The sequence below is a fragment of the Anomaloglossus baeobatrachus genome, unplaced genomic scaffold, assembly GCF_048569485.1.
Source record: "Anomaloglossus baeobatrachus isolate aAnoBae1 unplaced genomic scaffold, aAnoBae1.hap1 Scaffold_503, whole genome shotgun sequence".
NCBI classification, from domain to species: Eukaryota; Metazoa; Chordata; class Amphibia; order Anura; family Aromobatidae; genus Anomaloglossus; species Anomaloglossus baeobatrachus.
This window is the reverse complement of record NW_027444386.1, coordinates 1,871-17,660: the sequence shown is the minus strand read 5'-3', so window position 1 is coordinate 17,660 and position 15,790 is coordinate 1,871. Positions and strand designations below refer to the sequence as shown.

The 15,790-nt window shown below is 52.6% G+C and overlaps 2 protein-coding genes across 2 annotated transcripts in view; one reads left to right on the top strand and one right to left on the bottom strand.

Annotated features, from left to right (window-relative positions):
* The window catches only part of LOC142282266 (tubulin alpha-3 chain-like), a 60,256-nt gene extending 59,422 nt beyond the window's left edge, over positions 1 to 834 (top strand). Inside the window, exon 5 of the mRNA XM_075332959.1 lies at positions 459 to 834. Coding sequence (XP_075189074.1) covers positions 459 to 755 — 297 coding nt within the window. The 3' untranslated portion in view covers positions 756 to 834. The remainder of the gene's footprint in view (positions 1 to 458) is intronic.
* Positions 835 to 1,443: 609 nt separating this feature from the next.
* On the bottom strand, positions 1,444 to 10,608 carry LOC142282263 (U3 small nucleolar ribonucleoprotein IMP4-like). Its single transcript, XM_075332956.1, has 4 exons — positions 10,444 to 10,608; positions 10,277 to 10,371; positions 10,122 to 10,195; positions 1,444 to 1,597 (listed from the first exon to the last, which is right to left on the bottom strand). Exons 1-4 carry the CDS (start codon positions 10,531 to 10,533, stop codon positions 1,485 to 1,487), a joined length of 372 nt encoding a protein of 123 aa, XP_075189071.1. The 5' UTR covers positions 10,534 to 10,608; the 3' UTR covers positions 1,444 to 1,484.
* Between the last annotated feature and the right edge of the window lie 5,182 nt (positions 10,609 to 15,790).

The following is a 15,790-nucleotide window of genomic DNA, read 5'->3' as shown; positions in this document are numbered from 1 at the left end:
CTGGCTCCCTGCACACGTAACCAGTGTAAATATCGGGTAACTAACCAAAGCGCATTGATTAGTAACCCGATGTGTATCCTGGTTACGGGTGCAGGGAGCCAGAGAGCGCATGCGCACGAAATCCTAAGGATCACGCTGCTTAAAAAACGTTACATGCTGCGTTGCTCCCGCCCGGCGGTCAGTCAAAAAACGACTGACCGTGACGCAGCGGATGCAACGCAGCATCATCAGTCACAATCTGTCGCTAATAGAAGTCTATGGGGAAAAACTGGATTCCTGCAAAATATTTTGCAGGATACCGTAATTCCTCAAGGCGATGGATTGTGACTGAAGCAAAACAACGGAAGTGTGAACTTAGCCTAAATGAATTAAGAATCAGCCAAATGGGAGTTGGGAGTCTCCTTACGCTGCATAGAAGCCGGCTGTCAGAGCTCACCGCTTATTACCTCTCCCCTCAGGTCGGAATCAACTACCAGCCCCCAACAGTGGTGCCCGGGGGAGACCTGGCCAAAGTGCAGCGCGCTGTGTGCATGCTCAGCAACACTACGGCCATCGCAGAGGCCTGGGCCCGGCTGGACCACAAGTTCGATCTGATGTACGCCAAGCGAGCCTTCGTGCACTGGTACGTGGGAGAGGGAATGGAGGAAGGAGAGTTCTCCGAGGCCCGAGAAGATCTGGCCGCGCTGGAAAAGGACTACGAAGAAGTGGGAATAGACTCTGTAGACGCGGAGGCTGAAGAGGGAGAGGAGTACTGAGGAAGGAGCAGCCGATGGGATAGGAGAGGTATTAGTGGTTATTAGCAGGTATTAGTGGTTATTAGCAGTTATTAGTGGTTATTAGCAGTTATTAGTGGTTATTAGCAGTTATTAGTGGTTATTAGCAGTTATTAGTGGTTATTAGCAGTTATTAGGGGTTATTAGCAGTTATTAGGGGTTATTAGCAGTTATTAGGGGTTATTAGCAGTTATTAGGGGTTATTAGTGGTTATTAGCAGTTATTAGGGGTTATTAGCAGTTATTAGTGGTTATTAGCAGTTATTAGGGGTTATTAGCAGTTATTAGGGGTTATTAGCAGTTATTAGGGGTTATTAGCAGTTATTAGTGGTTATTAGCAGTTATTAGTGGTTATTAGCAGTTATTAGGGGTTATTAGCAGTTATTAGGGGTTATTAGCAGTTATTAGTGGTTATTAGCAGTTATTAGGGGTTATTAGCAGTTATTAGTGGTTATTAGCAGTTATTAGGGGTTATTAGCAGTTATTAGGGGTTATTAGCAGTTATTAGGGGTTATTAGCAGTTATTAGGGGTTATTAGCAGTTATTAGGGGTTATTAGCAGTTATTAGTGGTTATTAGCAGTTATTAGTGGTTATTCAGTTACTTGTTCTCTGTAGGTTACAGTTTACACTCATTAAAATAAGTTACATTGAAGAGATTCTCCACGTCCCGTCCTTATATAAAGATCTTTATTTACAGGTAACACACAAATACTATTCATTGGTGAGATATTTCCTCTTCTTAGCGGTGTTGGTGTATGGATGCCAGCGCCACTCCACCTCTGCCGTGCCCTCATTCTCCAGGGTGCCCAGCTTTATCATGTACACTGCAAAGAGTAACAGCCGGTGATAAGTACGGAGCGCTGACACTGGGGCCCTGATACATCACAGCATTTCACAGGGGTTTCTACATGAAAACGTCTTAGGCTATGTGGCCCCGGGACACTGTACTCGCGGATATATCCGCAGGTTTCCCGCAGCTGATCCCCGGAATCCGCAGCTATCCATACCTACGGGATTCCAGCGAAATATCTGCGGGAAACCTGCGGACATTCATGTGACTTACCCACGGAAGTCTCCATAGTGGAGAGGCGGAACGTCCGCAGGAATAATTGACATGTAGTTACGTGCGGCTGCAGGACATCTGCAGCATATTCTGCAGCTGCACATACCGCAGCATGGACACAGCACTCCCCATAGGATAACATGGGGAGTGTCTGTACTTGCTAAAACCTCCGGATTTATCTAGAAAATCCAGATAAATCCGCAGGTTTTCAGCAGCAAAATCCACTGGTACAGAGTCCCGTGGGCACAAAGCCTTAATCTGTGAAGAGTCGGACGATCGTATAACTCGGACGGGGATTGCAGGCTTGGACTGGCCGGCGGCTCTCCCCACCAAAGAGTGACTGCTGCATAGAGGAGCATGAGGCCGTTGTGCTCGGGTGGGGAGAGCCGCCGGCCAGTCCAAGCCTGCCATCCCCGTCCGACTCTTCCCTTAGTGACAGAGGTTTGCGACAAATTCATCAAACTATTTGCTGCTTTCTTTGTCGCTCTATTGGGAGACCCAGACAATTGGGTGTATAGGCTATGCCTCCGGAGGCCGCACAAAGTATTACACTTAAAAGTGTTAAGCCCCTCCCCTTCTGCCTATACACCCCCCGTGCTCCCACGGGCTCCTCAGTTTTTTGCTTTGTGCGAAGGAGGTCAGACATGCACGCACAGCTCCACAGATTGGTCAGCAGCAGCTGCTGACCATGTCGGATGGAAGAAAAGTGGGCCCATATAGGGCCCCCAGCATGCTCCCTTCTCACCCCACTCTTGTCGGTGGTGTTGTAAGGTTGAGGTATCCATTGCGGGTACGGAGGCTGGAGCCCACATGCTGTTTTCCTTCCCCATCCCCCTCAGGGCTCTGGTGGAAGTGGGATCCTATCGGTCTCCAGGCACTGAGACCGCGCTTCATCCACAACTCCTGTGGAGCCTGCTGGATAGGAGCCGGGTATCGTTCAGGGACATGGCCCTGCTACTTGGAGGTACTCTGTATCCCGGTGGGGACCGCGCACAGCAACACTCCAGCTTTGCTGGGTGTGCTAGTGCACCGGGGACCGCGGCGCTGACCGGGTTAATATGTGCCATTACACACTCAGCGTTGCTGAGTGTGTTTATGTATAGGGACTGCCGCACTGACCGCCGCTGCCATGGAAACACTGCGGCGCGGCTGGGACTTGTAGTGCGCCGGGGACTTCCACGCGGCCGCGCTTTTACGGCGGCCGCGTTTATTACTAGAGTCCCCGGCTTTTTGCGGCCTAGTTCCTTTCCTCCCACCCCCAGCCCTGACAGGCAGGGGAAGGGCGGGACGCTGCTCAGAACGAGCAGCACTGAGGGCTGGAGCATGCTTTGCATACTCCACTCCCCTCACTGTGCACAGTGCAGGCACCAGTTCCCGCTCTTTCTGGGTCACGCCCACGGCTCCCTCCTCTCCTCAGGACGCATTCCTGTCAGCTCCTCGGACGCTGCAGAGGGGGACGAAGTCTGGGAGACCCAGGCAGGGACTCTGGTGGCCTCACAACCGCTTTAAGCGGGTGGTAAGCAGCACCTGTGGTGCTAGCCCCATTGTGCAGTAGTGTAACATTATATGTTTATTTTACACTGTATAGTGCACAGTTGATTTCTGGCTATATACCCTATTGTGTTACTCAGGGAAGATAATAGCATGGCGCCCACGAAAGGCAGGGGTGCCAAAACACAGGCTTATTATGTTGCCTGCGCCGCATGTACGACCCCGCTACCGACAGGTTCCACTGACCCTCATTGTGTGCACTGTTCGGCCCCTGTGGCACTTGCTCAGCCAGAGCCTCTGCTAGGGGGGGCCCAGGGGGAGCCACCTGCTGACACTGTTCAGGTGACAGGGACGGAGTTTGCAAAACTCTCTGAGACTATGGCTAAGATACTAGAAGCCTTGCAGTCCAGGCCGGTATCTCAGCACAGGGACTCTGTTGAATCTTTGTTCCCTGGCCCACCTCAGCTGGACCAACAATGTCCTCCCGGGGTATCTCATGGATCCCAAGCTGAGGGTTCTGACACAGACCCCAGCCCCAGACCGACTAAGCGAGCTCGCTTAGATTTTCCCTCGACATCATCATATTGTGCAGGGTCTCAGAGGGGGGAATCTCTGGTTGATGATGCGGAGACAGCTGATCAGGATTCTGATCCTGAGGCCGCTCTCAATCTTGATACTCCGGACGGGGACGCCATAGTGAACGACCTTATTGCGTCCATCAATCGTATGTTGGATATTTCTCCCTCAGCTCCTCCGGTGGAGGAGTCGGCTTCCCAGCAGGAGAAATTCCGTTTCAGGTTTCCCAAGCGTACACCGAGTATGTTTCTGGACCACTCTGATTTCAGAGAGGCAGTCCAGAATCACCATGCTTGTCCAGATAAGCGTTTTTCTAAGCGCCTTAAGGATACACGTTATCCCTTTCCCCCTGACGTGGTCAAAAGTTGGGCTCAGTGTCCCAAAGTGGATCCTCCAATCTCCAGACTGGCAGCTAGATCCATACTTGCAGTGGAAGATGGGGCTTCACTCAAAGACGCCACTGACAGGCAGATGGAGCTCTGGTTGAAATCCATCTATGAAGCTATCGGCGCTTCTTTTGCCCCAGCATTCGCAGCCGTATGGGCGCTACAAGCTATCTCAGCAGGTCAAGCGCAAATTGACGCAGCCACACGCACGTCCGCGCCACAGGTGGCGTCCATAACCACTCAGACGTCGGCATTTGCGTCTTACGCTATTAATGCTGTCCTGGACTCTGCGAGCCGTACGGCGGTTGCAGCCGCCAATTCGGTGGTACTCCGCAGGGCCTTGTGGCTACGGGAATGGAAGGCAGATTCTGTTTCCAAAAAGCGCTTAACCAGTTTGCCAATTTCTGGCGACCGATTGTTTGGCGAGCGTTTGGATGAAATCATCAAACAATCCAAGGGAAAGGATACATCCTTACCCCAGCCCAAACCGAACATACCCCAACAGAGGAAGGGGCAGTCGAGGTTTCGGTCCTTTCGGGGCGCGGGCAGGTCCCAATTCTCCTCGTCCAAAAGGCCTCAGAAAGATCAAAGGAACTCTGATGCATGGCGGTCTAAGTCACGTCCTAAAAAGACCACCGGAGGTGCCGCTACCAAAGCGGCTTCCTCATGACTTTCCGCATCCTCACTCCGCATCCTCGGTCGGTGGCAGGCTCTCCCGCTTTTGTGACACCTGGCTGCCACGGGTAAAAGACCGTTGGGTGAGAGACATTCTGTCTCACGGTTACAAGATAGAGTTCACCTCTCGTCCCCCGACTCGATTCTTCAGGTCATCCCCGCCTCCCGAGCGAGCCGAGGCTCTTCTGCAGGCGCTGGGCATTCTGAAGGCAGAAGGAGTGGTGGTCCCTGTTCCTCTTCAGCAACAGGGCCACGGTTTTTACTCCAACTTGTTTGTGGTCCCAAAGAAGGACGGGTCTTTCCGACCTGTCCTGGACCTGAAACTTCTCAACAAACACGTAAAGACCAGGCGGTTCCGGATGGAATCCCTCCGCTCCGTCATCGCCTCAATGTCCCAGGGAGATTTCCTTGCATCGATCGATATCAAAGATGCTTATCTCCACGTACCGATTGCTCCAGAGCACCAGCGCTTCTTGCGCTTCGCCATAGGAAACGAACACCTGCAGTTCGTGGCACTGCCGTTCGGCCTGGCAACAGCCCCACGGGTGTTCACCAAGGTTATGGCTACTGTAGTAGCGGTCCTCCACTCTCAGGGTCACTCGGTGATCCCGTACTTGGACGATCTATTGATCAAGGCACCCTCTCTAGAGGCATGCCAACGCAGCCTCGACGCTACCCTGGAGACTCTCCAGAGTTTCGGGTGGATCATCAATTTTCCAAAGTCAAATCTGACACCGGCCCTATCGCTGACATACCTTGGCATGGAGTTTCATACCCTCTCAGCGATAGTGAAGCTTCCGCTGATCAAGCAGCGGTCACTACAGACAGGGGTACAATCTCTCCTTCAAGGTCGGTCACACACCTTGAGGCGCCTCATGCACTTCCTGGGGAAGATGGTGGCAGCAATGGAGGCAGTTCCTTTCGCGCAGTTTCACCTGCGTCCTCTTCAATGGGACATCCTACGCAAATGGGACAGGAAGCCGACGTCCCTCGACAGGAACGTCTCCCTCTCGCAGGCGACCAAAGCTTCCCTTCGGTGGTGGCTTCTTCCCACTTCATTATCGAAAGGGAAATCCTTCCTACCCCCATCCTGGGAGGTGGTCACGACGGACGCGAGTCTGTCAGGGTGGGGAGCGGTTTTTCTCCACCACAGGGATCAGGGTACGTGGACCCAGCAAGAGTCCTCGCTTCAGATCAATGTTCTGGAAATACGGGCAGTGTATTTTGCCCTGAAGGCGTTCCAGCAGTGGCTGGAAGGCAAGCAGATCAGAATTCAGTCGGACAATTCCACAGCGGTGGCATACATCAACCACCAAGGCGGCACACGCAGTCGGCAAGCCTTCCAGGAAGTCCGGCGGATTTTGATGTGGGTGGAAGCCACGGCCTCCACCATCTCTGCAGTTCACATTCCAGGCGTGGAAAACTGGGAAGCAGATTATCTCAGTCGCCAGGGCATGGACGCAGGGGAATGGTCCCTTCACCCGGACGTGTTTCAGGAGATCTGTTGCCGCTGGGGGGTGCCGGACGTCGACCTCATGGCGTCCCGGCACAACAACAAGGTACCGGCGTTCATGGCACGGTCTCAAGATCCCAGAGCTCTGGCGGCAGACGCCTTAGTTCAGGATTGGTCGCAGTTTCAGCTCCCTTATGTGTTTCCTCCGCTGGCACTGTTGCCCAGAGTGTTACGCAAGATCAGGGCCGACTGCCGCCGCGTCATCCTCGTCGCTCCAGACTGGCCGAGGCGGTCGTGGTACCCGGATCTGTGGCATCTCACGGTCGGCCAACCGTGGGCACTACCAGACCGACCAGACTTGTTATCTCAAGGGCCGTTTTTCCATCTGAATTCTGCGGCCCTCAACCTGACTGTGTGGCCATTGAGTCCTGGATCCTAGCGTCTTCAGGGTTATCTCAAGACGTCATTGCCACTATGAGACAAGCTAGGAAACCAACGTCCGCCAAGATCTACCACAGGACGTGGAAAATTTTCCTGTCGTGGTGCTCTGCTCAGGGTATTTCTCCCTGGCCTTTTGCCTTGCCCACTTTTCTGTCCTTCCTTCAATCTGGACTGGAAAAGGGTTTGTCGCTCGGCTCCCTTAAGGGACAAGTCTCAGCGCTCTCTGTGTTTTTCCAGAAGCGCCTAGCCAGACTTCCACAGGTACGCACGTTCCTGCAGGGGGTTTGTCACATCGTCCCTCCTTACAAGCGGCCGTTAGAACCCTGGGATCTGAACAGGGTGCTGATGGCTCTTCAGAAACCACCATTCGAGCCAATGAGGGATATTTCTCTCTCACGCCTTTCGCAGAAAGTGGTTTTTCTAGTAGCAGTCACTTCACTTCGGAGAGTGTCTGAGCTAGCAGCGCTGTCATGCAAAACCCCTTTCCTGGTGTTTCACCAGGACAAGGTGGTTCTGCGTCCGGTTCCGGAATTTCTCCCTAAGGTGGTATCCCCCTTTCATCTCAATCAGGATATCTCCTTACCTTCTTTTTGTCCTCATCCAGTTCACCAATGTGAAAAGGATTTGCACTTGTTAGATCTGGTGAGAGCACTCAGACTCTACATTTCTCGTACGGCGCCCCTGCGCCGCTCGGATGCACTCTTTGTCCTTGTCGCTGGCCAGCGTAAAGGGTCACAGGCTTCCAAATCAACCCTGGCTCGGTGGATCAAGGAGCCAATTATCGAAGCTTACCGTTCGGCTGGGCTTCCGGTTCCCTCAGGGCTGAAGGCCCATTCTACCAGAGCCGTGGGCGCGTCCTGGGCTTTGAGGCACCAGGCTACGGCTCAGCAGGTGTGTCAGGCGGCTACCTGGTCGAGCCTGCACACTTTCACGAAGCACTATCAGGTGCATACCTATGCTTCGGCGGATGCCAGCCTAGGTAGACGAGTCCTTCAGGCGGCGGTTGCCCACCTGTAGGAAGAGGCCGTTTTACGGCTCTCTTACGAGGTATTATTTTACCCACCCAGGGACTGCTTTTGGACGTCCCAATTGTCTGGGTCTCCCAATGGAGCGACAAAGAAGAAGGGAATTTTGTTTACTTACCGTAAATTCCTTTTCTTCTAGCTCTAATTGGGAGACCCAGCACCCGCCCCTGTTTTTTTGTGTACACATGTTGTTCATGTTGAATGGTTTCAGTTCTCCGATATTCCTTCGGATTGAAGTTACTTTAAACCAGTTTATAATTCTTTTTCCTCCTTCTTGCTTTTGCACCAAAAGTGAGGAGTCCGTGGGAGCACGGGCGGTGTATAGGCAGAAGGGGAGGGGCTTAACACTTTTAAGTGTAATACTTTGTGCGGCCTCCGGAGGCATAGCCTATACACCCAATTGTCTGGGTCTCCCAATTAGAGCTAGAAGAAAAGGAATTTACGGTAAGTAAACAAAATTCCCTTCTTTTAAGGCCCTGTGCACACGCTGCGGCTTTTACCACAGATTTGCTGCAGAAAATGTTTTTAACATTGCTACAGTCATTCCCCAGCAAAACCTATGGGTTTAAAAAAAAATGTGTTTTTTTTATACCTGTGGAATTAATGTGCATGTCACTTCTTTTCCGCAGGCACCTGCAGTTTTTGCCATAGATAATGGTAAAACTCCGCAGGGAACAACCTGCGGAAAAACAGCATGCGGATTTCGTTGCGGTTTTGGTGCGTTTTTTAGCGCAGGTGCGGGATTCTTTCAGAGGGTCCGGATTTTCCCTTAGAAAAAGTCAATGTCTAGTGCGCACAGGGCCTTAAGGTTTCTTTTCAGATTGTTACTGTCATTGCGGCTTCTGCAGACGTCTTACACAAAGTCAGGGAAATAAACTTTTAAATGGTTAGAAAAATTCATCTTAACCCCACTCCAGCCCCCCCTCCCGAGTGATTTTATATACACCAGTTATTTTGGCAATTGTTTTGTGACATTTATTTTTTTTTTTAAACCTTAAATTTTTATTAGAACATAAAATCATATTACAACATATTTGTTTGAACAGTGATAATACTTCTCATCCCACCAAGTCATTTGGAAAGGAAGGGGGAGGGGTGATGACATCAGATTGTACCCGTGTGTTACCCGTAATGTTACATTTCCCACTAAAGAGTTGCGTTTTTTTTGCTTTGTGCAAAATTCTTGAATCCCATGTACTATTTTAAGTAGTTTGGGTCAAAAATGTCAGATAAAAAAAGATGAAAAGGGGCGTACAATATACACAAATGATGAATTGGACCATCCCGTCAGAAACCACGTTAAGGGGAAAAAAAAAAAATGCTTTTCTGGACCAGAAATTGGGTGATGGGAATCTATGAGCTCAAAAAGCTACTGATCACGTCTGAAGTCTCAGATCTCCGCTATATTGAGGTCACCATCATATTGTAAACACTGCACTTGTAAGGCTAGTTTCACACTTGGGTTGAACGGCATCCGTTGCATAAAGTGGCGCAACGAATCGTACAAAACAACCAACGGAATCTGCTTTTTTTTTTTTTTTTTTTTTACAGTTTTACCGGCGGCGGACTATTGTGAACGATCAGCTGATCACTCTCAAAAGCCGGCTGCCGGGCAATCAGCTGATCGCTCTCGAAAGCAGGCTGCCGGGCGATCAGCTGAGCAGTCTCAAAAGCCGGCTGCCGGGCGATCAGCTGAGCAGTCTCAAAAGCCGGCTGCCGGGCGCTCAGCCAATTGCTCTCAAAAGCCGGCTGCCGGGCGATCAACTGATTGTTTTGTCTCTCGATGGCCGAACAAAGTTTCTGTGATTAAAAAAAAATGCTGAGCATGTGCAGTGAAAAATAAAGGATTCCACCGCTCAAAAAAACGTTATATGCTGCGTTCCTTTTGCCCAGCGGAAGCAACGCAGCGTCGGCCAGCGGAAGCAACACAGGTCCATCAGTCGCAATCCGTCGTCCATACAAGTCTATGGGAAGCAGCGGAATCGGATTCCGCTGTTTTCTAAAACGGTGGATTGCGACTGAAGGAAAACAACGCAAGTGTGAAACTAGCCTACGAAGCTGAAGACGTGGGCCCAGATCACAGCCCCTCACTAATGGCAATGATCAGTCTGTACCATTTATAGTGCGCAGGACCGGGCAGGCTCTACTCTGTCCAGCCTGAGACCCGCGGATGGCAGACCACTGCTCATCCTACAAGAGATAATCGGATCCTGGCAAAAATCTTTCACTGTTACTCACATTTCATCTCAAACCGAGGCCCAACCTCAGACAACTCAATATTGCGGTGATCGGTCTTCTTGTAGACGTGGTGCCTGCAGGAAGAAGCAGCGGTTATTATGGAGGACCCCGGCACAGCGGGTGCTGATCACCCAGCCCTGGTCCACAGCACGTACCGGAAGGAAATGTAGTCCTCTTGATTTGCAAAAGTTATCACTCGCCTGCTGTCATCCTTGGGCACAGGGAATAAATACTTCATGATATTGGACACCTGGAGGCAGGAAAGGAAAGGTTTAGAAAAGTAACGACTGATGTATGTGGTGGTCCAGGAAGCCGGTCTCACCCGCTGTCCAAGCCGCGAGGTGAAGTTGTGGAAGACGAGGTGTGGGTGCGCCTCCGACATCGTGCCCAGGTCCGGAATATCGTGCCTCATTACCACGTTACAGAGGGTGAAATATGCGGTCGGCCCAAACGGAAGATGGCAGACGATCAGCCCGTCTAAAGAACAGGAAATGATGTGTGAGTTACTGCGCCCGATACACACAGGTGCAGCAGAGATCCAGATACTTAAAGGGAACTCGTCATCTGATTCACGCTGCTCGGGTCCTGGGCGGGGCGTCTGGCAGCCTTATAAGACTTCACGTGAAAGGGCCGACCACAGACTGACCAAACCGGGGCTGATCCGTGACGGCTTCTCTCAGTCCACGACTGACTGATCTCTCCATATACAGACACACGGAGAGACCCAACAGCCAATAGGATCAGAGGCACAGAGAAGCCACCAGGAACGTGCCTCAGAGTAGTCACCCGAGACGCACGGTCCCCGCCCTGCTCTGCAATGTACCAAACTGTATTTGTGATCTGATCAGCGAGTACAATCTAATCATACATAGTTTTGGGGTCTGTTTTGTTTTTGTTAGCGGCTTTCACACTACGTTTCTCTGTCGCTCCATTGGGAGACCCAGACAATTGGGTGTATAGCTATGCCTCCGGAGGCCACACAAAGTTCTACACTAAAAGTGTAAAGCCCCTCCCCTTCTGCCTATACACCCCCCGTGCTCACGGGCTCCTCAGTTTTTATGCTTTGTGCGAAGGAGGCAGACATCCACGCATAGCTCCACAGCTTAGTCAGCAGCAGCTGCTGACTAGGTCGGATGGAAGAAAAGAGGGCCCAAAGCAGGGCCCCCAGCATGCTCCCTTCTCACCCCACTTTGTCGGCGGTGTTGTTAAGGTTGAGGTACCCATTGCGGGTACACAGGCAGGAGCCACATGCTGTTTTCCTTCCCCATCCCTTAATGGGCTCTGGGTGAAGTGGGACCCGGATCGGTCTCCAGGCACTGGGACCGTGCTCCCTCCGCAGCCCCTGGGAATCTGCTGGATAGGAGCCGGGTATCGTCAGGGACAAGGCCCTGCTACTGTGAGGTACTCTGTGTCCCCGTGGGGACAGCGCATGGAGCGCTGGTGCCACACACATTGCAGCACTGCTGGGTGTGTTAGTGCGCCGGGGACTATCGCGCATGGAGCGCTTGTGCCATACACTTTCCAGCTCGGCTGGGTGTGTTAGTGCGCCGGACATGGAGCACTTGTGCCAGACACTTTCCAGCACTGCTGGGTGTGTTAGTGCGCCGGGCATGGAGCGCTTGGGCCAGACACTTTCCAGCACGGCTGGGTGTGTTAGTGCGCCGGACATGGGGCGCTTGTGCCAGACACTTTCCAGCACTGCTGGAGGTGTTAGTGCGCCGGGGGACTACCGCGCGGCCGCGCTTATTGCCGGCCGCGCTTATAACTTTAGTCCCCGGCTTCTGCGGCCTAGTGTCGTTTATTCCCGCCCACAGGCCTGCCAGTCAGGGGAAGGGCGGGACGCTGCACAGATCGTCAGCGCCGAGGGCTGGAGCATACATTTGTATCCTCCTCCCTCCTCACTCAGTACACTGGGGCACTAGATTCCCGCACTTTTCTTGGGCACGCCCACGGTCCCCTCCTCCCCACAGAACGCCGGCAGCCATTCCTGTCAGCGATTCAGATGCTGGAGAGGAGAGACAACACAGGGAGACCCAGGCAAGGAATCTGGTGATCACACAACCGCTCTCAGCGGTCGGTAAGCAGCACCTCTGGTGCTGGCCCCACTGAGTACCGAAGTGTATATATATATATAGGCTTATAGGCTATACATTGAACTGTATGGTCGCTCTGTTTATTTTTGGCTATATACCCTCCTGGTTGTTCTCAGAGGAGACAACATGTCATCTGCAAAAAGCAAGGATGCCAAAGCACAGGCGTACTTTGCAACCTGTACCTCTTGTACAGCTGTACTACCGGCAGGTTCCACTGACCCTCATTGTGTGCAATGCTCGGCCCCTGTGGCACTTACTCAGCCGGAGCCTCTGCTACAGGTGGCCCAGGTGGAACCACCTGCTACCACTGTCCAGGTGACAGGGACGGAGTTTGCAGCCTTTGCTGACAAACTGTCTGAGAGTATGGATAAATGGTCTGCTAAAATACTGGAAGCATTGCAGTCCAAACCGGTGATTCAGGCCCCGGGCACTGTCCAATCCTTGACCCCTGGTCCCCCTCATTTGGAACAGCAAAGTGCCCCTGGGGTAACCCATAGGTCACAGGGTGAGGTCTCTGACACGGACCGCAGTCCCAGGCCGCCCAAGAGGGGTCGCTGGGAAATTCCCTCCACTTCATCACACTGTTCAGGGTCCCAGCAGGGGGACTCTCTGGAGGATGAAGCGGAGGTATCAGATCAGGATTCTGATCCTGAAGCCGCTCTCAACCTAGATACACCTGAAGGTGACGCAGTAGTGAATGACCTTATAGCGACCATCAATCAGGTGTTGGATATTTCTCCCCCAGCTCCCCCAATTGAGGAGTCTGCTTCTCAGGAGAAATTCCGTTTCAGGTTTCCAAAGAGTACATTAAATATGTTTCTGGATCACTCTGACTTCAGAGAGGCAATCCAAAAAAAAAAACCGAGACTGTCCAGACAAGCGTTTTTCCAAGCGCCTTAAGGACACACGTTATCCCTTCCCCCCCCGAGGTTGTTAAGGGCTGGACTCAGTGTCCTAAGGTGGATCCTCCAATCTCCAGACTGGCGGCTAGATCCATAGTTGCAGTGGAAGATGGGGCTTCACTCAAAGATGCCACTGACAGACAGATGGAACTATGGTTGAAATCCATCTATGAAGCTATAGGCGCGTCTTTTGCTCCAGCATTCGCAGCCGTATGGGCGCTCCAAGCTATCTCAGCTTGTCAGGCGCAGATTAATGCTGTAACACGTACATCTGCCCCGCAAGTGGTGTCCTTAACCAATCAGGCGTCGGCGTTTGCGTCCTACGCCATTAATGCTATCCTGGACTCGGTGAGCCGTACGGCGGTGGCATCCGCCAATTCGGTGGTACTCCGCAGGGCCATGTGGCTACGTGAATGGAAGGCAGACTCTGCTTCCAAAAAGTTCTTAACCGGTTTGCCATTGACTGGCGACCGCTTGTTTGGTGAGCGATTGGATGAAATCATTAAACAATCCAAGGGAAAGGATTCATCCTTACCCCAGTCCAAACCAAACAGACCTCAACCACGGAAGGTACAATCGAGGTTTCGGTCCTTTCGGACCGCGGGCAGGTCTCAATTTTCCTCGTCCAAAGGGCCTCAGAAAGGTCAGAGGAACTCCGATGCATGGCGGTCTAAGTCACGTCCTAAAAAGACCGCCGGAGGAACCGCTCCCAAAGCGGCCTCCTCATGACTTTCGGCCTCCTCAAACCGCATCCTCGGTCGGTGGCAGGCTCTCCCGCTTTTGCGACACCTGGCTGCCACAAGTAAAAGACCGATGGGTGAGAGACATTCTATCTCACGGTTACAGGATAGAGTTCAGCTCTCGTCCTCCGATTCGTTTCTTCAGAACATCTCCGCCCCCCGACAGAGCCGAGGCTCTTATGCAGGCGGTGGGCACCCTGAAGGCGGAAGGAGTGGTGATCCCTGTTCCTCTTCAGCAACGGGGTCACGGTTTTTACTCCAACTGGTTCGTGGTGCCAAAAAAGGACGGATCCTTCCGTCCCGTTCTGGACCTAAAACTGCTCAACAAGCATGTGAAAACCAGGCGGTTCCGGATGGAATCGCTCCGCTCCGTCATCGCCTCAATGTCCCAAGGAGATTTCCTGCATCAATAGACATCAAAGATGCTTATCTCCACGTACCGATTGCACCAGAGCATCAGCGCTTCCTGCGCTTCGCCATAGGGGACGAACACCTTCAGTTCGTGGCACTGCCTTTTGGCCTGGCGACAGCCCCACGGGTCTTCACCAAGGTCATGGCAACAGTGGTGGCAATCCTACACTCTCAGGGACACTCGGTGATCCCTTACTTAGACGATCTCCTTGTCAAGGCACCCTCTCAAGGGGCATGCCAACACAGCCTGAACATTGCTCTGGAAACTCTCCAGAGTTTCGGGTGGATCATCAATTTTCCAAAGTCAAATCTGACACCGGCCCAATCACTAACATATCTTGGCATGGAGTTTCATACTCTCTCAGCGATAGTGAAGCTTCCGCTGAACAAACAGCGTTCACTACAGACAGGGGTGCAATCTCTCCTTCATGGTCAGTCACACCCCCTGAGGCGCCTCATGCACTTCCTAGGGAAGATGGTGGCAGCAATGGAGGCAGTTCCTTTTGCGCAGTTTCATCTGCGCCCTCTTCAATGGGACATTCTCCGCAAATGGGACAGGAAGTCGACGTCCCTCGACAGGAACGTCTCCCTTTCTCGGGCAGCCAAAGCTTCCCTTCAGGGGTGGCTCCTCCCCACTTCTCTGTCGAAGGGGAAATCCTTCCTGCCCCCATCCTGGGCGGTGGTCACGACGGACGCGAGCCTGTCAGGGTGGGGAGCGGTCTTTCTCCACCACAGAGCTCAGGGGACTTGGACTCAGACAGAGTCCTCCCTTCAGATCAATGTTCTAGAGATAAGGGCAGTGTATCTTGCCCTAAAGGCGTTCCAGCCGTGGCTGGAAGGCAAGCAGATCCGAATTCAGTCGGACAACTCCACAGCGGTGGCATACATCAACCACCAAGGCGGGACACGCAGTCGGCAAGCCTTCCAGGAAGTTCGGCGGATTCTGCTGTGGGTGGAAGCCACAGCCTCCACCATATCCGCAGTTCACATCCCGGGCGTAGAAAACTGGGAAGCAGACTTTCTCAGTCGCCAGGGCATGGACGCAGGGGAATGGTCCCTTCACCCGGACGTGTTTCAGGAGATCTGTTGCCGCTGGGGAATGCTGGACGTCGACCTAATGGCGTCCCGGCACAACAACAAGGTCCCGACATTCATGGCACGGTCTCAAGATCACAGAGCTCTGGCGGCAGACGCCTTAGTTCAGGATTGGTCGCAGTTTCAACTCCCTTATGTGTTCCCTCCTCTGGCACTGTTGCCCAGAGTGTTACGCAAGATCAGGGCCGACTGCCGCCGCGCCATCCTCGTTGCTCCAGACTGGCCGAGGAGGTCGTGGTACCCGGATCTGTGGCATCTCACGGTCGGCCAACCGTGGGCACTACCAGACCGACCAGATTTGCTGTCTCAAGGGCCGTTTTTCCATCTGAATTCTGCGGCCCTCAACCTGACTGTGTGGCCATTGAGTCCTGGATCCTAGCGTCTTCAGGGTTATCTCAAGAGGTCATTGCCACTATGAGACAGGCTAG